Source organism: Chlamydotis macqueenii, chromosome 2, assembly GCF_036417535.1.
Source record: "Chlamydotis macqueenii isolate bChlMac1 chromosome 2, bChlMac1.mat, whole genome shotgun sequence".
NCBI lineage: Eukaryota > Metazoa > Chordata > Aves > Otidiformes > Otididae > Chlamydotis > Chlamydotis macqueenii.
Window position 1 is genome coordinate 127,696,468 of NC_141557.1, and position 21,204 is coordinate 127,717,671.

At 39.6% G+C, this 21,204-nt stretch overlaps 1 protein-coding gene across 4 annotated transcripts in view; it reads left to right on the forward strand.

Annotated features, from left to right (window-relative positions):
* The first annotated feature begins 11,000 nt into the window (after positions 1 to 11,000).
* C2H8orf34 (chromosome 2 C8orf34 homolog) overlaps positions 11,001 to 21,204 on the forward strand; it is a 201,167-nt gene continuing 190,963 nt past the window's right edge. For all 4 annotated transcript variants that reach the window (XM_086742392.1, XM_086742396.1, XM_086742394.1 and 1 more), the window contains exon 1: positions 11,001 to 11,403. In XM_086742392.1, the coding sequence (XP_086598518.1) occupies positions 11,335 to 11,403 (69 nt within the window). In that variant the 5' untranslated portion in view covers positions 11,001 to 11,334. The remainder of the gene's footprint in view (positions 11,404 to 21,204) is intronic.

Genomic DNA, 21,204 nt, shown 5'->3' on the forward strand with positions numbered 1-21,204 from the left:
TAGCATTCTAAGAATTTTTTGGGTGGTATATTAATATCAGAGTGCAAATTGTAATCACAGTCCAGTTGCTTTAGGAAAACTTAATTGAACAGAATGTATATGAAACCTATTTGATTCTTAGACTGCCACTAGAATATTTTGTATTTATATGGCTCAATATCTCATTTTTATTTTATCCAAAGTGGCATTACTTTTGTTGTTAGGATACATCGACCACTGCAATTTACATCTTCCCAAACCTCAGTTCCAGTCCACTTCTTAAAAGCACGCTACCCCTTTTTGCAGCATGCATTGTGCACACATCTTACATCTGATTTTATTGTAATCACTCATTTCCTAGTGTTCCTTCAGCTCATATCTTTTTTGCTCTGCTTGGCAGGCTCCTTGGACTATATCCAAAATAATCTCTGATCTTATTGTTCAGTAGGCCATATGAGAAAGCACATCTGATCTTATCCCACAGCTCATCACCACCATTGTATTCCACATAAATTTTCTTAGCCATGCTAGATTTTTTATTTCACTTATTCTACAAATCTAATGGAAACTCTGGAGGACTTATGAACTAATCCTTTTACAGGTCAGTTTAATGTCCAAGCAAATCTACAAGCACTGCTTTTCTTGCTCTCAGGGATCAGTATTAGTTTTCTGTAATACATGGTGGCAAATCTTATACTAGTTGAGCACTAATAGCCTTACTTTTGCATCTCCAAGCTCCGTATCAGTTGGGAGATGATCACTTGTCCATTGGTAGCTTTATCCTTCGGTTCAGGCTTGACACTGAAGGCTACGTGTGTCCTCCTACTTATGTTCTGTGTGGGCGTAGGGGTGAGCTGATCTGAAGCCTGTAAAAAGAAAGGGTGTGTTTTGGGGCCTGAACACGGGTCCTTTATCCCATGTTCTTGTGCCACTTCACTTTGAAATGATATTCTGATTCCTTCCTTGCACCTCCTCTGAACTTTGCTGGCAGTATGGCTTTCTCTAGTACTCTGTGGGGCTCTTAACTCCATTACCACACTCTCTGTCACTTTACCCTTCGCCTCAGATTCTGAGGGCAGAATTTCATATAAAGAACATAATGTCTTTATCCAGTAATTTTGATGTATATAAGCTTCTCTTTCAACAGCCTTGTAATTATATTATAGTGTCATAAAATAAACTACAATTACAGTCAATTTCCTGATTTAGCTACTACCCAGACCAATTGCATTACATTTGTCTTTAAACATATTGTATACATTTGCATTTCTGATGTATTGTTTTTCAAGCTTCTCGAATGTGAACTGAAATGGAATTACACTCTGTTCTGTGCTTGTAAGGAAAATGTGTTCTTTTAGTATTTCCATTTCCTTTCTTTGTCCATGCAATGTTTTCTGTGAACATTTAAAACTACATTATAAACACCTTAAGATATATCTACAATGTTTTAAAAATAATTCTCAGGTGACAGTTTCTCTACTGCTTTCCTTAGAGAATATCCTCACGGGAGGCAGGAGTGATTTCAACTTCTTTCAGAAACCAGAACCACATGATTTATAATATTATGCATTTTGTTAATTTATTGAATGAAAATTTGAAGAGGATGCCCATATGCTAGCCAGCTTTTGACTGGAATGTACTGGTTTAAGGTGCTGGTTATAGTGGAATGGGAATTCATATTTGAAACAACAATTTATTCAGATTATGAGAAACATTAACAAACTAAAAGGTTAATATTTCTTATTGATAATCTACTTTTAAACTAAGAAGAAAATTTTGTTTCTTTGAGAGTTAATTTTGTCATGAAAAGACATAACTTGTTAACTCATTGTTGCTGCACCAACAAATCTGGCAGATCAATGTATTTCTATTTTCTGAAATACAGCTTTTCAAAATTCCTTTCAAAGCTTCAGGCTTTTGGTTCTTTTTACCCTGCATCCTTACTGCGTACCCGATACTGATCCCACTAAATATAGAGGCATAGGTTCCATCTTGCACATGTGATTCCAAACCTCTTGGAACATTTTCCTCTCTTCTTAGGTACAAGTAGACAAGTGTGTTGTTTACTTTGTCATTTTGACAAAACTACCAGCATAGCATAGTATAGCGAGCTTGATATATACCATTTTCTAATGAAGCATCATATCTGATCTACAATGCTTTCCACATTCTCCAGAGAATTCATGTTGTACACTGCATGATTCTAGTACTTTGCTCACTCTCACTGTTTATGTTAGTTATGTAGATACTTGCACAGTTTCCTCCCTTAATGGTTTTCCAATCAGTTCTTGTGCTTTTCTGCATGCCTTTTCAGCTTCCATGCCATCGTTTAGACATCATCAAAAAGTCCTCATGCAAATTTACAATTGTGGGTATCCCCATTTCTTTTTAAAAATCCCTCCCCTACAAGCATTTGCCAAAAAGCCTTAAAAGCCAGACAAATGTAAAAAAATTCTTATGCTTATCTGTGATAATGTACTGAAGTCCATAAATTACAGCCTTTTCAGTCATGTATTAATGCTTACCTAACGGTTAGAAAATAGTTCTTGTTGTAAAGAAAGCCACTATGCTGAATTTCTATATTGCATTATAAAAATTACTGTATGATTCTACATGGGTCAGCTGGCACAAATATTTCCCACAGAACAAAACATTCAAGACTCAGTCCACAAATCCAACCGGAACAGAATAACTGTGGTCCAATTAATGTAAACATACTAGTAAGAAGATTTAAAGCAGATCAGCCAATGATTACAAAAATATTAAAATATTGACTCCTAGAACAATTAAAATACAATTAATAGTTAATTGCCGTGTTGTTTATAAGCACTGAATTAGTAACTCTGTAATATATGTGGCTTATATTTGCATGCTTCACTCTTTTGAGGGGAAGTCAACACCAACCCACCTATAAATTTTTATATGTAGACTTTGGAATTCAAATTTCCTGATAAGAACATGACTGAACTCAAAATATTTATATAAAATAGACAATACAGTTCTCTATTTGCATGAAGAAAGTTTCCAGCAAAATAACCATCTACATCTTTTCATAAAAAAGCTCAGGCACATAGGTAACCTAGTCTCCACATAAGCATTTCAATTTTGCTACAGAAGATAATCCTTTATTTCAAAATTCTTTAGGACAATGAAGCTTATGAAATGTAAATTGCTTTATCAAGTGCTCGAAAATTAATCCTAGATTAAAAATACATTTTAAAATGTTATTAGGGATGTCATGTTACTAATAACAAGCCAAGCTTTTTCCTCTATTTTGGGACAGGAGACAAATTTAATTACCTTTTTGCTAACTGTCTGATGTATCTTCTTATTGTAATGCCTATTCTTTTAAATGCTCCAAGTTCATAATTGCTAGTGGGAGACAGCTGTATGGCTAAGATTCGGTATATCAGGTGGAAAATGCAACTCGTTATCAAGGCAGCAGCCTATGAAGACCTGCGCATACACCGCTTTAAGAAAATCATTGAAACTTTTTGAAAGCAGATAGATGCAGAAATGTTAAACTCCAGTTACTTTTGTAGCAGAAATATCAATCTCTTTTTCCAATTAAGCAAATCAGCCATGATGAAGTAACCTTGTGTCCAGCTTTTTCCATGAGAAACAAACCCAAGGGGATGGATCCCAAGCCAAGAATTTTTCCCCTTTAGAAAGAATCAGATGTGCGTGTGCTGGCTGCAACGCTGCCAAGGGCAAGCATTCAAAGGCACATTCAGTCCAAAGTCCTTGTCCTCCTCTTCAAGGACTGCAATGGGCATTGGCATTAATATTTCAAGGACTTCCTCTAATTTCACATCCCTCCAAGTATAAGCAGTAATCACCTAAGGAGATATTATTACTGAATAGCTGTTAAGCTTCCTACTACAGGAAATTAAACGGGATCATTGCTAACCTCCCTCTCACTAAAAAGCAACACATATCTTTTTGCCTGGGTTTTTGTGTGAAGATAGCAATCTTTGGGTTAGTAAATTTTCAATTTTTAAGCTCTTGTCCCTGGGTATTGTCTTCAAATCCAGCTCCATTAAGCCTGGAAAAGAAGATACAGCAGCATTGCCAACTCATATCTTTTACCATTACTGCTTTTATGTTTAGTGTTGTTTTTCGTTTTCTGTCTCTAGCTCCTGCAATCAAATGGCTACAACAGAATCTTTGCTTTCACTATAAAAAAAGAGTTACTAGAGATCACAGCTTTGTGTCAGGGAATAGGGCAGGGGAAGAGGGGGGCTCAGAGACCTTGAAACTGTGACATTTAAGGGTTTAAGATCTATTTTAAGGTCTCTCCTGATGATTTTGGCTTAGACCCTTTTTTTTTTTAATGTCGGAAGTTGGCATTGCTGGTATGCTCATTGAGCATAATCCTGTTTGTTCTTAGGTAAGGTATGATCTGGTAATAAAAAGCAACCTGGAAAACAGTTTCCTATGCACTTTGGAGATTCCTGATGAGTAAGGAATCCTTGACTATTGTTAACTTGTGTTGTTAAGAGCAGAAGAGCCTAAGTTGTGTGTACAAAGGCTAACTTGAGGGTCTGAAAACCAGTTGTTCTAAACTTCCTTTATCTAGATTGGCTTCTGCACTGGTTCACTCTTTAGCAGCTTTAGCAATGTTACCCGCTTTCAACAGCTTCCCGGAGGAGTGTCTTACAGGCAGCTAATGCTTAACAGCCCTCCTAGGCTACAGTTAGCAGAGACTGATCTCCTCTGTTTCCACCACCCACCTTGAAACAGCCATCATCTAACAATGCATTTTAAATATTTAGTTTAATTTTAAGTACCTGACAACCTAATTTATATATATGTTTTTAGGCAAAAAAACATGCGGAAATGCTTGATGGTTCAGAGCCTACATGACTTTACCACTGCAAGTAAGTAGGATACAGTTAGCAGTACAAACATTTATAATAATTATGCAGTGAGTATACAAACATATTCCTGGTTTACAGACCCTTAAGTAAACCTTGCTGTCGGAATGCAGTATGCACGCACAAATGTAGTTAAACTGCAGCATGAGCCAGCGTTACCAGCTGAGTCAGGTACAGCGCTTCTTCATGGCCATGTCTGAGATCTTCCTGCAAAGCAGTTGAGAACACAGTAACCCATGTCAGTAGAGTGTGACTCTTTATGCCCCTCTAGTGGCTGGTCTGCATAGTATTAGAGTTACTAGTCATGGGCTAGAGGAACTAGATCAGGTTCTTGGATGTGTCAAAAGGTCTCGGTTCAGTCCCCGCTGCCATCCATGCTACCAGAATGCCAACAGTGCATAGACAAACGCTCCTCTGGCCTGGCAGTGCTACAAAGTGAAGGGAAAGGAACAGTTTTTGAAGGCTTGTATTTTTTATGCTCTTCGCTACTACCAAATAACTAAATTAATATTTGTATCCCTCAGAAAAGAAGAAGACTGTAGCTGTCAGTTGGTGTGGTAAGCCTTTAATTTAATTATTTGTATCCCCAAGTGTTAGTGTAGCTGAAGATGAATCTAGCCTATCCATCTTTAGGAAGGTACTAATAGCCCTGCTTAGCAGCCTGCATTGTAGTCTTAGCTGGCTTCCTGGTAATGCCTGTCTGTAGTCTTCTGTACTGCACTTAAACTATGAAATCTCAGAGCAGATTTGTCCTTGAAATGTATTTAATATATACACTCAGGTCCTGCTCTATCTTCAGTGTGCTCATAAGTACTGCTGCTTATCCTTTTACTGATCTATTATGTTTATGTGTAGCCAAACAGAAATAAAACACCTATAAAAGGGCTAAAAATTGATATCAGCTGCAATAAAGCCTTGAAAGAGAAGTGATTTCTGTTAATGGTTTGACTTATAAAATGATATTAACAAAATTTTTCAAGTTTAGATGGATTTTTCTCTGAGTAGGATGAGAGAAGAGCATTCCTGAACAAACTATTGGAAGCAGGAAAGTGAACATGATGAATGAAAACAAATTACACAATACACCTGAGAATAAGAGGAGTCAAAGAGGTAGTCACTCATCCTCCTTAAGCACAGTGTGGTTTATGAATCTTGGATTTTCTAGTGATTTGTTCTTTTCCTTACTGAGAGCCTGAGGATAATGCAAGCTTTTAAGTTCCCAAGGGCTCCTGCTCTGCAGGAAATAGGAAATGTTTTACCACAGAGGCTGACTGTTTTGTGGCCAACATCACAATGTATAAAGGACAAAATATCCAAAACTTAGGTTGCATTCTCTAAGAGAATGATGATGCAAAGGAATCTTTGCTCTTTACAACAAGTTTGAGTCTAGCCCAGATTTTGAAGTCGTATGGCTCTTATCTTGGTGCAAATAGAAAACCATAGAAAGTTTATTCAAGGTTGTCTAAACTCAAGCTGATGCTTGTGGGGGTATTATTCTGTGCTGAATAGGTTTAAAAAAAAGGCCAAACAAAATTAAGTATACTAAATCATTCGCATGATCCCTCCAGCGACCTTATTCCCTGTTCTGTCTGCTAACTTGATAGGGGATAAAAGGTAAGTTGGGTATTTCAGTCCAATGTACTAAGATGCTTCAATTTCTTTTGACAACATGCTATCTGAGCAGATCCATTTTTAGGGGAATACTAAATAAAAAGCTAGATGGTGGCTTTCTAGGTCAGGAACTGCTAGACCTCTATTATTTTAAACAGCTTGAAGCACTGCAATATTCAGTCTCTGTGTGCGCGTGTGTGTGTACGCTGTTTTAGAAAATTTTACATCAAGGCTTTGTAAAGTTCCAAGACTATACTTTTGCAATAAAAAAATAAGGCCTCATGTACAAAGTGCAGGAACACTGGGATTTTATTTTCCTAAAGGCAACTTCAGTTGAATTTTTTTAAAGTACAAGCATACTGTAAGAACTTCATTTAGTCAGCTGTTGACTAACGGCTCTCTTACTTCTTCATGAAGTAGATAATGACTTTGCATAGAATATCAAACTCAAAAGAAAGAGACCACAGTAACAGAAGAAGAATTCTTTGTTATAAAGGTATCACATTAAAATGAAGCATTGGCAGAATTGAAAGCTTTATCAATAAAATATCACCAGGTTTTGAGGAATACTACCTCTTTTAATGTGCCTGCTAGTTGTTCTTTTTTTTAACCCTAATTGTTCTTAGAAAGGTTCATTAAGGAATTTCTAGTGATGATTTTTGATAGCTGAAACATAAAGCACTTAATGTGAGCTACAAAGCAATGTAAAGATCTATAAAAAATTCAAATATTGCCATTACAGATTTCTCTTAGATCTTCATGTCTCTTTTGCACTCCAGATGCCATCTCAAAAAATAAACTTCCTACATAGCATATGGATCAAATTTAGCCAGCAGGAAGAAAATTGTTGACTTGGCACTGGGTATTTGTGACCCACAGAGCACCTTTACAGACAGCCAAGTCATCAGTTTCCTTTTCTGCTAGGCAGTGGCAGCTCTGACTCCTGAAGAACATCTTCTTTGCATGTAAAGCCTGGGTATTTTAACTCCAGCAATGACGAATGGGTACTGCATGTGCCCATAACTTTGAAAATGTGGTGCTCAGCTTTGGAACTGCAGCAATCTTATTCCTGAAAAGTGGATGACAGGACTGAAATTATGTAGAATACTATGGAATTACTTAATGAGGTCCTACTGTAGTGAAGTTCTTTAACTAAGTCAGTCAAACCAGAAACAACTTGCCGAAATATGCACACTCTTTTTCTCTTGGTGAGAAAAGTGAAGGATGAGAAAACCACCAACATACAATGGTAACAAGCATGGACCTCAGATATCACAGGTGCAGACACAGAATACTGTGTGGTCAAAGGCATCTTAAAATTAGCCCTATTCTTTTGTCCCTTTCTCTGTTTTTTTTTTTAATCTTGTTGTTTTTACTTTGTGTGGTGCACATAATTTGAAATCGAGACACCTTTCCTTTTTTATGCCTGTGTGCAAATTCTTGCAGTAATTTCTGTTCTTGCACTTCAGTCCTAAGTGTTACATAGATGTGCACACTGTGTACTGTTCTTTAAAGAAAAGTATCTACAAAATGAAACAAAAATCATAGCAAAGCACAATATAGAGACTATATTTTATTACTTGTGTTGTAAAGTAATTTAATGCTTGGTTGCTCATACAAAGATTTCTGAGAGTAATATAAATTTATGCACGTCCCAATCAGTAATTTGAATCCAAGAAATTTTTTTAAAAATCTAGGATGCTTCAGTATTAAAATGAAAGTCTTTACCTGTATTGATACCAATTAAAAAAACTAATTTAAAGTATCTGAATTAGATTTAAAATGAATATTTTTCCTCAACAGCTGAGAGGACAGATAGGACATATCCAAATCTCTGTGCTCATTTGCAAATCACAGGTATTTATTGATAAGTATCTTAGTGTGGCTTGTCTTAAGTAAAAGTTTTTGTGTTTCTTGGAAAAAGAGGAAAAAATGCTAAGAGAGAAGTTCCTTTTCCTACCCTATTGTGTCACTGAGCCTAAGCTCTCTGCAGGACACACCGCACTCCCACACTTCAGCACTCAGAGCGCTTTCTGTCAGAGAGCTGCTGGAGCCTTTCAACTAGGAAACAGCAGCAGAAAGCTCTTGGTAAGGGACTGTCTGTGTTCTCGTCTCCCTAAAGTGCCTAATCCATATCAAAGCATAACCTGTCAGTTAAGTATTATGGGAGCTGTGGGATTATGAGGTGTGTCTGTTTAGAAAGCTAATTCTGCACTTGGCCTCGGAGGCTTTCCCAGCCACACCGTAGGATTGCTAGTGTGTCTCCCAAGCCAACTGGAAAGTCTAGATGGTATGTCTGGGTGGGAATTAAGAGAGGAAGAACAAGGTCTACGGAAATAGAAAGCAAAAAAAGACAACAGATACCAGAAAGATCCACCATCCTTGGAGATACTCAAAAGCCACCTGGAATTAGTGCTGGGCAACCTGCTCTAGGTGACCCTGCTGTAGCAGAGAGCGTTGGACCAGTCCCTTCCAGCCTCAGCCATTCTGTGATTCCATGGGAGAAAAAAAAAACAACAAACCACACACAACCAAAATTCTGAGGTTTTAAAAGTGAGATCTTAGGATCTAGCTAATTGCACAATATGCAACCACATTGTTACACTATCTTTAATACCTCCTTTAATAAGTTCTCTTTTCTATTTGTATTGCTGATAGTCTTGTTGCTTTTCTTCAGTCCTCTTACTAGTCTACATAGAGCTGTGATAGTTTGCGGGTCCTGGTGCGGTCAGGTCCCAGCAGGTCTGGAAGTACTACTGCTTTGAAAAGTCAGGCTATGTAGGGATATAGAAACATATGTTCTCATTTTTGGATCATGGGAGGGAAGCATCATTCTGCAAAGTGGGAGACTTTTATCTACTGGAGCAGTCTGGATTCTGGTGAGATTTGTGAAATTTTACAAACACTCTCATCTGATGGGAATCATTAGAGCCATTATAGACAACCTGCATCACTGGCAATTACCCTTATGATTGCATGATCCTCATTAGGCTGATTAAACTAGTTCAGCACCATATTATTTAAGTGGCACCAGGCAAAGCAGCTGTACTTTGCTGGAGACAAGATGCTAAAACTCTGAGCTGATACGAGTTTCAGAAGACTACCAACACAGTAAAAATCCAAATTAAAAAAGGCTGTATTTTAGCGGCTACTATGGAAAATAAATGCTCTGCCTCACTGAGACTGGGATGAACAATGAAACTGAGCATGTTCCAGCAAAACTATTAAAGAATTCTACAAGCTATTGCTACGTTACAGGGTGCACAGCAAACTCTCTTTACAATACACTTATACCTGACCTCCTTCTAGGTAGCGGTATGAGTTTTAGGTCAGTAAGGAGGACTTTGAAGTCAAACAACAGTCAATAGCTGTGGAAGCAGAACTCACGATCTTTTGACTCCTGACAAAATTCATCCTTTTCTTTAACGGTTTCTGAATCAGGAGAGGCTTGTACTCTTGCATTTGCAGAACCCTGCTTGATTGGGAGCAGGCAGCCTGATTCAGCAGATGTGCTGAATGTCCCCAGTACCTGAGCATTCTTCAAAGCTGGTTTCTGCTTTAAAAAAATTCTTATGAAAAAATAGGTATGTCTTTTTACTGTTTTGTGTTTTTTTTTTTTTTTAGAGGAATGCTGGTACAGCAGAATCAGTTATTGCAGAAGAACAGAAGTGTCAAATCCCAAGAAGCATGTTTTTGTTTGTTCTTCTCTGAAGAGAGGGAGAGGAAAAAAAAAAAAAAAAAAAAAAAAAAGCTAGTTATGACCCTGCTGGTGGGGAACTAATTACTTTAAGTGGAGCAAGAATAAATACTATTTCTTTGATGTAGCCGTTAACTCGCTGCTCCCTGAAGCCAGCAGGAAATTTCTCATTTACTCTACCGAGTTTTGGAAGAGCGCCCTTGGCTGCTTGAGGGAACTCAACACAACCTGCGACCAGGGTGCACCTACATGGCTCCTCAAATTATTGTATGCTCGGTACCGCTAATTGGGAATTTCATCAGTATCATAAGAAAGGTAGCATTTTAAGATTTATAAATAATGTTTAAAGAGTTAAGAAGCGCTGGCTACCAGCCCCTGCAGCCCCGTACCCTGCTCTCTGAGCGACTCGTGTCGCTTCCCCACCACCCTCCCACCGGGTGAAGTTTTCCAGCACCGGTCAGGCCCCTCACGCCGGGCGGCCCGCAGCTTGGGAGGGAGCGGAGGCGACGGGGGTCCCTGGCAAAACGCCGGCGCGCAGGCAGAGCCCCCAGAGAGCGAGAACCGAGCTCGGCCATGGAAAGAAGGTAGGGAAGCGGCGGAGCAACCCCCGCCTCCCGCCCGCTCTCCTCCCCCTTCCCTCGCTCCCGCCTTTTGTGCGCCGGAGCCCGGGCGTCAAGGGGCGCCAACGGCCGCGGCGCTGACAGGAGCCTTCGGCCATTGGCTCCGGGAGCGGCGCTGTCGCGAGGGCGGCAGCTCGAGCCGCGGCTGTTCCCGTAACCAAGGCGCTGCCAGGCACACGGGCGCGCACACACAGACGGAGCGCGGAGCGGCGCGGGCTCGCAGGCCGCCTTTGCAGCTCTTCTCCTGCCTGCACCATGCTCCGCTCCAGGCAGCGCCCGCCCGCTGCTCTCTGAGGGGACACAGCCCGCCGCCGCCCCGCGCCCGGTTCAGCGGGCGACTGGCACCCGGCTACTCCCCCTCCGCCACCCCCGGTTACCTGAGTTAGCTCTGTCCCAGGGACTTCGGGCTGCCGCCCCTTCGCAGCGCCTCGCCCAGCTCCCGCTGTGGCAGCCCTTGGGCGGCGGGGGAGTGAGCTGCCAGCAGCCAGAGAGACTGCAGCCGCCGCCGGGGGGGAGAGAGGAGCTCCTGCCCCCGCCTCCAGAGCTCTTCATGGCGTCTCACCAGCAGACCAGGATCCAAGCTTACCTGGAGAAGAATAAGATCGGTCCCCTCTTCGAGGTAAGGTGCGCTCTCGCCGGTCGGCTCCTCCGCGGCGGACAGCGGTGGGGTGGGCGGGGGAGTGTCCCCGCGATGGCCGCGGCTCCTCGCGCAGCGCAGGTGAGCGCAGGGGCGAGGACGAGTTTGAGGCACCGCTTCGCTGTCTGCCCGGCCGGGGAGGGGAGGGCAGCGCCGGCACTCCCCTGCCCTGCCGCACCGCACCTGTGCCCTCCTCCGCGCCCCTCTGAGTGTCGGAGCCCCGCGGTTCGCCCCGCTCCCCTTCCCGGCCATGCCGCCAATCTGACCCGCTTCTTCGCCCCGCCACGGACGCGCCGCCCTCCGTTTCACGGGCGGGTCGTGAAACAGGTAGCCCCTTCACCCTGCCACCCGCGGGAGGGTGTTGGGTTGGGGAGTGGGTGCCGCACGGCCCGTGGGCGAGAGCCGAGGCGCTGTCCCTCCGTGACCGGCTACCGAGGAGGGAGAGGTGGATGCCTCCCCACCGGGAAACTCGCCCTCTGGACCGGGCGCTCGGGAGGCAATCTGTCCGGCGAGAAGTCCGTGTCGATGGTGTTTTCTGAAATTTTTGTCTGCGGTCGTACACTTGGGAACCGTGTTTTTGCTGTAGATTTTCCTTGCTCTCACAAAGATGCACTTGCTTGGATTTGTAGATGCACAGATGTGCATATTTCACTGTTTCCGCGTATAAGCCATGAATACTTCGAATTTAAAAGGGTGCTGGAGCAATGGTGATTATTGCCATTTTTATCATCCTGTTTCACATACAGTTTTTACATCTAAATGCACATATATTATACTCTGGCAGTATTATCCCAAGAGGCAAGTCTCTCTTTTTCAGTATTTAACTTGTTCTCAATCAGGCTTACTATGTCTGAAATATCTTTTATTCTGGCGTGGTGGCTGCCTTCTCTTCAGCCTATGTTCTGTGTAGCATTTGCCAACCCTCATAAGAAAGCGAACTGTTTTCTAACAAGACTTGAACCTAAGAGTCAGTTTTTGTATTTTGCATGGGCTGAGGCTGTTGTGATAGGTTATGTTGGCTCAGTGTCAGAGGTGTTCAATATTTTCATTTTGCAATAAGTAAAACCCCATTTGATGGAATGATAACTGGGTACTAGGGAACAGCAGCTGATTTTTCTGGTTCTACAGTTCATAGAAACGGAAACATTTGTGCGGTTCAATTTCTGAATAAAAGACTGTTCAATCAACGCCGTTGCTAGGGCTGTACGTGTAACTGACTCCTGTATATTTCAATGGGAATTAAGTGCCTTGGGGTTGTTGAGGAGATAGGCCCTTGACAGCTGTCATTTTCTTCTAAATTTTCTTAAACCCATTGTTTCACATGTTAAAATTCAAACAAACTACTTGACATCGCCGTTCTGACTCACTGTGTCTTAACCTAGTTTCTGAGCAGTGTAAGATGCTCCTCTCTGTTGTTTAAGTAGTAGGATACTTTAGTTGTCTGTAGTGGAGCAAAAAATGAAGTCGTATTTGTTACAGCATTCCATATATCACTAAATATTTCCCTAATCACTGTAATGTAGGAATTTCATTGTAGTAGAAAGAGTCTGTGGAAGGTTCTTTACATAACCTTGTAGGCTGTCTACAGGTTGTTAGGGCACTCTTGTATACCAGGAAGAGATTTTTGTGGGAAAACCACTTAGACCTGAGTACTAGGGAGTGGATTTAAGATACAGAACTGTAGCGTTGGTGCAGCTGTTTAAAGTTATTTTAATTCACAACACTGGGAGGAAGAGGATCGTAGTTCTTATTTCCTCTACTTCCTGATTAGACATTTAAAATCTACTTATTTATTTAACTTTCGTGATGTATTTTTTTGTTCTCAACAATTTTTTGAAGATCTACAACCTGTGCTTGATCTTGTAGTCCTTAGTAAGGGGAAGCTAGGTATTTGAAGTTGATGGGAATTGACTGCAGACTATGCATAGGGTGAAGCTTATGCTGTGTACTAGTATTCCTATTATATATTCATTGTGGTGTATCAAGAATACCATGTGTTCACAGTCAAATATATTCACCAACACATCAGTTTTTCATGTCTCTAAAAGTTCTGACACATTGAGAAGAGAGACCTGCGCTTTGTCTTTCATTCAGGAGCAGCTAGCATTTTCTTACACCACTTCTGGTTTTGATGCTAATTAATCACCACTTGTCATGGATGACAGCTATCTTTTTTTTTGCAGTGAGTACTAATTTTCTAATACCAAGTCAGAACAGAGTAGACTTGGATTCAATTTTCTGCATTGTTATTTGCTGAGAAGGTTGTGACTGTAATTGCTCAATATATGCTTCAAGCCAACATTTTAGGAAATAGGAAAGAAGAAAGTGGAGAGAGGACATGCAGGCTTTTTGAGATGAAGGCAGGGATGGTGATGCATAAACATTATGCATAGTTGCATAATAAATGATCAGTGGTCAGGAGGACTTTGTAGATCTTAGACAGTTACGCAGGCAGAGTGAGCCAATGGCTGGAAAACTCGGTAGCTTCCTGATGATGCAGTACAATTCACTGGCATTATCAAGAGCAGTAGATGCTGTTAGTTGCCTGTTGGTCATTCTGTTCCAGTTGCTTGCAGTTATCCTGGTAGTATCTCATTTCTCTGTTCTGTCTTGTATTTATGGCCTTCTGTTACCATGTTTAGAGCTTTTTGTACTTCATTAGCCAGCAGTATCTACCTAAAAACATCTGTTCTTTTGGGCTTCATCTTTTTTTTCCCACCTTCTGGGCATGCTCCATCCAGATGAATTCAGTTTTATTTCTTTGCTGAAGTTTTGTGTGGTTTGACACTTGAATTATCTTTCAAATTGGTGAAAAAGAGAAGTATTCAAGAGAAGTGCTGACATGAGGTGTAGGAAGACTGTATGTCCTCCCTTTGTAACAAAGTTGTTTCTATGAAGAAAGGTAGGAGTAACCTTCTGGAGCTTACTGAATTAATGAATTAATTAATGAATGACTGAATTAATTAATGCATTAATGAGCTTACACGAATTAATGAGCCTCCTACTGACTACCAGTACCTGTTAATGGGTAGCAGGCAGTCCTATCCACTCAGCTATCGATAGTAATACACAGATTCACTTGATTCCAAACATTTTTACGAGTTAAATTCTTATTTATGGCTTAAAGGTGGGAAGGAAGGTGGGTGGGAATTAGTGTGTATATCTGAGACTCTGCCAATTTTGATTCTTCAGACAGACTGCAAAACAACTTTGATACTTCAGCCTCATTTCCCCCTGTTGAATGTAGGTCTTCAAATCATATTTTTTCTTCACTGCCTTTTCATCTTAGAGGTGCCTAAGGTTTTTGCAGGTAAAATTCCTGTGAACCTATAGGTTAACTTCTAAATGCCCCAGGCCATGCAGGTGTTGTTAGTGCTGACAGTAAGGTCTTAAGTTAATTCCTTAAATTCTGTCAAGTTTCATGAGCTGGCTTATCCTGTTCTGTGTTGTATTTGTGTGTTGTGATTTTATTTATTTTATTTTATTTTGCTTTTGAAAGGCTTAGACATCTTCCTGTAAGAGATTATTGGCATCTGAGAATACTGTGGTTAGACACCTAGTTTAGATTTGAGGAATCCCTTTAGAAATGTCTCTCTTCTGAGATTTTTTGTGGTAACAGATAGCATAGCACTACCTGATTTTTTTTTAAGATTTTTTTTTTTTGTATTTAACTTGGAGTGGAATAAGAATTCTAAATATGAATTATTTCTGTGATGAAGCTTCACTGTTGTTTTTTTCATCTTTCAAAAATGTGAACAGGAGGTGTGTGCCTAAAATTGGCTGGGACAGAGTATTCAGAATCAGCACCCACTCATTTCTGTCTGAGTGAAGTATTGACCCACTTTGCATTTCAAGCATCCAATCCAACAAATTCTTTTTGTGTGCTAATAATCTCAATGAATAATCCTGCTGCCTGTGAGTATTCATACATCTAGACTTCTGTATGAGTGTATCTCTTCAGCATCCAGTTGTGTTATTTGGTTAACCTGGCAGTTAGTTTCTGTGAATTTGAAAGCTGGATCAGCATTCTTAAGAGCAGGCTGCAATAAATCTTCAAGAGCTCCGAGATAAATTTAGTGGTTTGGAATTTTCTTATTTATAGAACTGCAGCTAAAAAGCATCCAGCAGGTACATTGTTGTTACGCAAAACAGAAGACCGTAATTTCTTTGAGCTATAAAAAGCCAAAATAACTCTTCTCAAAATAAACATACCAAACCCCTAGTTACCTAATAATTTTTCTCAAAGTAATGTGGGTTTAGAATGATGATTTTTTTCTAACAACATAAAGACTGTATTTGTATTACCACACTTACCTTGTTTTCTTTTAGCAGACAAAATTATTGAAGCAAATATAATAGGAAACGTTTTTCTAAATTTATAGCTTTTTTTTTTTCCTAAATGAGATGGCATTATTTGTGTGTACTGGCTTCCATTATTTAGTTTAAATAAAATAATTGTGCTTCTGACTTAAACCCTAACACATTCTAATGCACCTGTTTGGTAACTAACAATATTTGTAGTGCACCTTGTGACTGAGTTAGTCGAAGTTCAGGAATTAATTTTGGCATTTGGACTGTATTCTGAAGCAACATTTGCCCTCAATTTTTAAATACACAAATGTAGACACAGTCAGCCAGTCAACTTGTGTGTCTCATTTACCAGTTTAAGATTCCTCACAGTATCAAATAATGTTTTAAGCTGCAGTATCTGCAATGTGAATGATAGAGATGCTGTCAAAGAATTGTTTTCTTTTGAACTTGTGCAAATAATATTTTATTTTATTTGGGTATTGTACCATATTGGCCAGATTCTGTTGCTGGCATTAAAGGGTCTCTATTCTGCATGATGTGAATTTACATAGAGAAGCATTTAATTTCAGGCAGCTAGATGGAGCCTTTGGAAGACCAAGTTTTTCAGTACTTAGATATCATGAGTATCATTTTAAGTACTAACTGATTACCCAGTGATGTTGTTTTAGCCTGGCAGTCTCTTTTTCAGAGGAGCCAATATTAGCTGTTTTTCAAAGGATGTGTGGAAACCAGGAGTGATCTGGAAATGCTGCAATGTTACACTGTGGGGGGTAGGGAATCATATATAAGTTCGAATTTTTTTTTGTTGCCTGCTACAGTAGGTCTTTGTGGTAGCCTTGATGTGCACTGAAGTAAAAGACCTACTTAAGGGGAATGAAAGTCAAATGGATAAAAATGCTGCAGAGATGTCCTTTGCTTTTCAGAGAATTCACTGTGTGCATTCTGATAGTTGCCTTCGTAAAGTTGTCTTTAAGGGAAAATAAGTGAAAAACTCTAATTAAAACTATAGATAGATAGACAGACCCTTTTCCGTTAACAAACACTTCCGTGAGCAATGGCTTTATACTTTTTGCTTGGGTTTTGTGGTGACAAAGAAAATGCAAAACTTGTCAGAAATTTCCCTGTGGATGAGGCGTTCATAATTCTTCTCTCTTGTGGAATCTGGGTTCAAGAAAAGCGATTGTTCCTGAATGAGGAAAATCACATGTTTTGGTTTTGCTACCTGACTGGTTAATCTCAACATTTGAAAGATTTTGCATTTCTGTGGTGTCTACTCCTCTGGGAATGTGTCTGAAATTAGTCAAAGGTTTAAAAAAGTATTGGAAAGAGACAATGAAAGAGATCACAGACACAGGTATGTATTTGTGTGGTCACAAGCACAAATGATAATCACATAAACCTTGTTTCCGTAGTGGCAAAAACATTACTTTCCTGAAAGGGGAACGTGAGGTTTCTTAAATGCTTTTTTAAAAACAAATTTATTCTAGGCACAAGACACACAAAGAAATTAAAATCAAAGTTATATTCTTTATCTAGTAATAATAATTAAATTTGAAGAATTTTATCTAAAATACAGAATGATAAAATGAAAGAATCATAATAACTTCCTTTTGTTACATTAACTTATGTTTTTAAACTCTCAAAATGACAATTACTTTGTTTCTTGGGAAGGGGACCAGGAGGCATAACTAGCTTGCCATAAAAAACCGCTGGGAAAATGAGTTAGTTCTCAATTGAGTTGCTGTCACCATCATGTACCAGCAGAGCCTGCCTGCTCAATGCTAAGGTCTAGAGCTAGCAGATGCTCCTGTTTAGACTCATGGCATTTTATTTTATTTTAATGTCTTTGGTGTAGGACATTCACTGGGACAATGATGATTTTGAATTTTTGTCTGGCAACCCCTGTAGTAATGAGTCAGTCTGGATCAAAATAAGCCCATTACTACTGCTTTTTTTTTTGCGTTTTATCACATTATGAAATCTCTTCCAAGTTTTGGCTGATATTTAATACATGGTGGTAATTAAACCTGAAGTAAGCTCCTCAACTGTTTTGTTTCTTTTGATTAATCCAATCTTTTGGTAGAAAGGACAAATGAAAATGTCAAATATGAAATAAAAAACTTTAATGCCTTTAACTCAGTCTTTAATTTTTTCTAATGTGTTCTTTGCTGTTACTGATTTATGTTTTTCCAAGTGGGCTATGTGCTATCTGTACCCCAGAGTCAGCACAGTCTCAGCCTTCTGGTTGTGTTGCAGCTTCTGAGAGGGAAGGGGGCACTTAGTACTTTAACCAGCTTTTCTGCCATGTGTGATGCACTGCTTTACTCTTCTGGAGGAAATGGGTCTCTTATTTAGCTTCTTTATCTTGGCATTGACTAAAAAGACACACCTAGAAAGACACTTATTATTAGTGCCTGCTTCTTTTAAAAAATGTTACTTTGTAAACAGAAGCATTAAAAATTTGAGTTAGAAATGTAATATTTAACAGCATTTTAACATCATGTTCTTTTACCGTTTGCCTCTGATTTTGAAGGTTTAATCAATACTCTTTCCCTTTTTTCAGTGTCTTTTCTTCCGATTCGGTTGTTTCAATTTTCTGTCTTTTTTAATGTAAATAAAGAGGTGGGGGACTGATAATTTCTCATTTTAATTTGTTTTGTGATTTTTTTTTTTGTCTAGTGATTTTCTTTTTTTTTTTTTTTTTTGTCTTGTGATTTATTTATTTATTTATTTATTTATTTTTGCAAAGCATGTATGCTCTTGTATGAGTGAGGGTAATGGAGATATTTTGTTACCTCTTCAGGCATTTTTATGTTTGACAAACTTTTTGAACAAAGATGACCCTAACTCCTTAATGTAATAGCAAGATAAATATGAGGTGTTATCGACTGTATTCTGTGTTGTTAGTATCCATTGCACAGAAGCACACTTTCTTACTCTCCTAGTTGTGAAGTATGAGAGGGATGTCTTCTGTGTTAAAGAGAAGGTGCTTCTCTACCTGAAACAATGAGAAACAGTTAAAACCCATCTGAAAGCACAGTAATTTTCAATTGGAATTCTTAGGAAACTGTTGGCCTCCTGACTAAGGCAGTGTGCTGTTTCATACATAACTGAAGGTGATGAAAATCAGTGCTCATTTGATAGGAAGAACGATAATTCGTAAATTTAATTTTAGGACATAGGAAAAGAGCACGATCACTTGAAATGCACACCTATACCTTTGCCAAGACAACCCAACATCCATATCTGCTCTCAGTATAGAGATTCATGTACTTTTTAAAAGCTTGAAACAAACACATTTTTGATGGCCTTAACTTTTATGTCAGGTACCATATGCCATGCTGTGTTAATTTCTTCCTTGGCTACCTGGTTTCACTGAATACCTATTTTTAGTTCCATCCAAAAGTGTTTAGGCAGAATCATTAAGCAGAAGTTATGATGCCCCTCTGGTTTTTATCTTGTGTTGTTTTGGACAGTTTTCTTTCCCTATTCATATAAAATTCAAGTATCATCTTTGCATTAAATATAGTTTCCAGTGAAACTTCTCCATTTTGAACATAACTTTAGATAGCACTGTGAGGAAATGTGTTAAAATTATGGGAAATGCCCATACAAAATGAAGAGTGCATGTGAACTTGCTTACCCATGCATGTTAAGTAGAAGACTATTTTGCATTAACCACCTCTTCTAAAATTTCTGTCCCTGTGGAGAGTGGAAATTGTTACCTTCTTGTCTATTTATATGAAGGATTCTTTCTCTCTCCTCAGTTTGCCAGCTCCCTGCAATGTTCAATGAGAAAAATCACTCTGTTCATGCACCAGATTTCTCTGTAGTAGCTGGAACAATATGCTTATCAAGCTCTTTTGTTGGCTTCTGGAGGAGCTGTTTTCTGGGGCAGGAACTGTGAGAGTTTGGGTCTTTCAGCTGTATTGGAGCCTTTTTAATTGAATCATTCCTCCTCTCATAGCTTGTTTTACTCCAGACATTGATGGCTTAGTACTCAGAACTGCAGATTGTGAGGCTGATCTAGTAGCCAGTTGCTGCAAGTTCTGTTCGTCTTCATTGCTGGCTGCCCATTCTTGCTGTTCTTGTTCCAGAAGTGGCGGTTGTCTCATATTGCAGTTACCCAGTTTGGGAAGATGCCATAGAAGAAAAGGAAGTCTGCAAAGAAATGAAAAGTGTTCCGTTGGTTTAGCTTAGTGGGTCACCATGTGGTTTGATGAGAAGCATGACATTGGCTCAGGAGAGAAAATGTAGGTGGCTAGAGGGTGAGGGGAAGGAGAGGAGCACAGCCACCTTTTTCTTCAGTAGCAAGCTGCTAGATGGGCATAGAGGATCTCCATGAGTTCTCACCTACTGCACAGCCCTGAATATGAGGAGGTTGTGTGCTTAAGCTAGCTTCATATGGATCTTGCCTTTTAAAGATGCAGTTCCCCATAGGTCAGGAGAATGGCATGGGGCCCAGCCCAGTCCCTTCTGTGAAGGAGCAGAAGAAGGAATTGAGTAATTAGAGAGTAAAGCCTAGTGAATTAGGAGGAAATGGACTATATGAATACACTGAGTGTGAAAGTGAGAATGGATAGGTAATGGAAGTGGATGAAATAACAAAGATTCATGCTACAGTGCCAATGCATTATTTTTCTTTTTTTTTTTTTTTAATTTTTAATTCTTATAATCTCAGTTCCTGTTGAGGTTCTCTGGGATCTGTGCTTTCTTTTTTTTAAAGAAAGGTTCTGGTGCTTGTGGTTGCTGAGAGTATGACTGAAGGATGAGAAACACAGGGCAAATACAAGAAAATGTAAGTGGTTATAATCTAAAGAAATATGCATGTTTTGCAGTGTCTGACTCATACGTCTAGTACTCAATCTTGGCAATACTGCTTGGGTGTAGATTTGCCAGGGAGTTAAAGGTGCTCTTAGCACTACTATTAACGTTGGCTGCTGTGCCACAAACTCCTTCATCAAGATTGCGTAATGCTCCAATTTGGTAGGCATTGCATCTCTGCTGACATTTGTATTAGTGGAGAGGTAAACTGATGATTGTGAAGGATTCCTCTGGTCAGGTATCTTTCTCAATGATACATTAAGTGCTGTGTTTCTTTTGGTACGCTAATGCAGAAAAGCTGCTCTATATTTTTGACAGAAGTCTTCCTAGAAGCCTAAGTAAGTGGCAGCTGTCTCTTCTGGAAACTTGGGAGATGGTTCATAGGACTGAAAACGAAGGGTAATTTAATCTGTAGATGACCTTAGGAGAGAACCTGTGGAAGCAATTATCGGTAGGACAATTAGGAAGAAAAAAAAAATGTTATGAGGCAGATTCTGTGATAGTTTTGTAGAGATGGAATTGGGGGACACAGATGTGGGTAAGGCTATAGTTTCATTTGAAGGAGAAGAAAAGAGAGAGAGAGGATAAGATCACTGGATTTCTGTGACTGGGTTTACTGGGATTTCTCAGGTTGAAATGTGTGTGTCT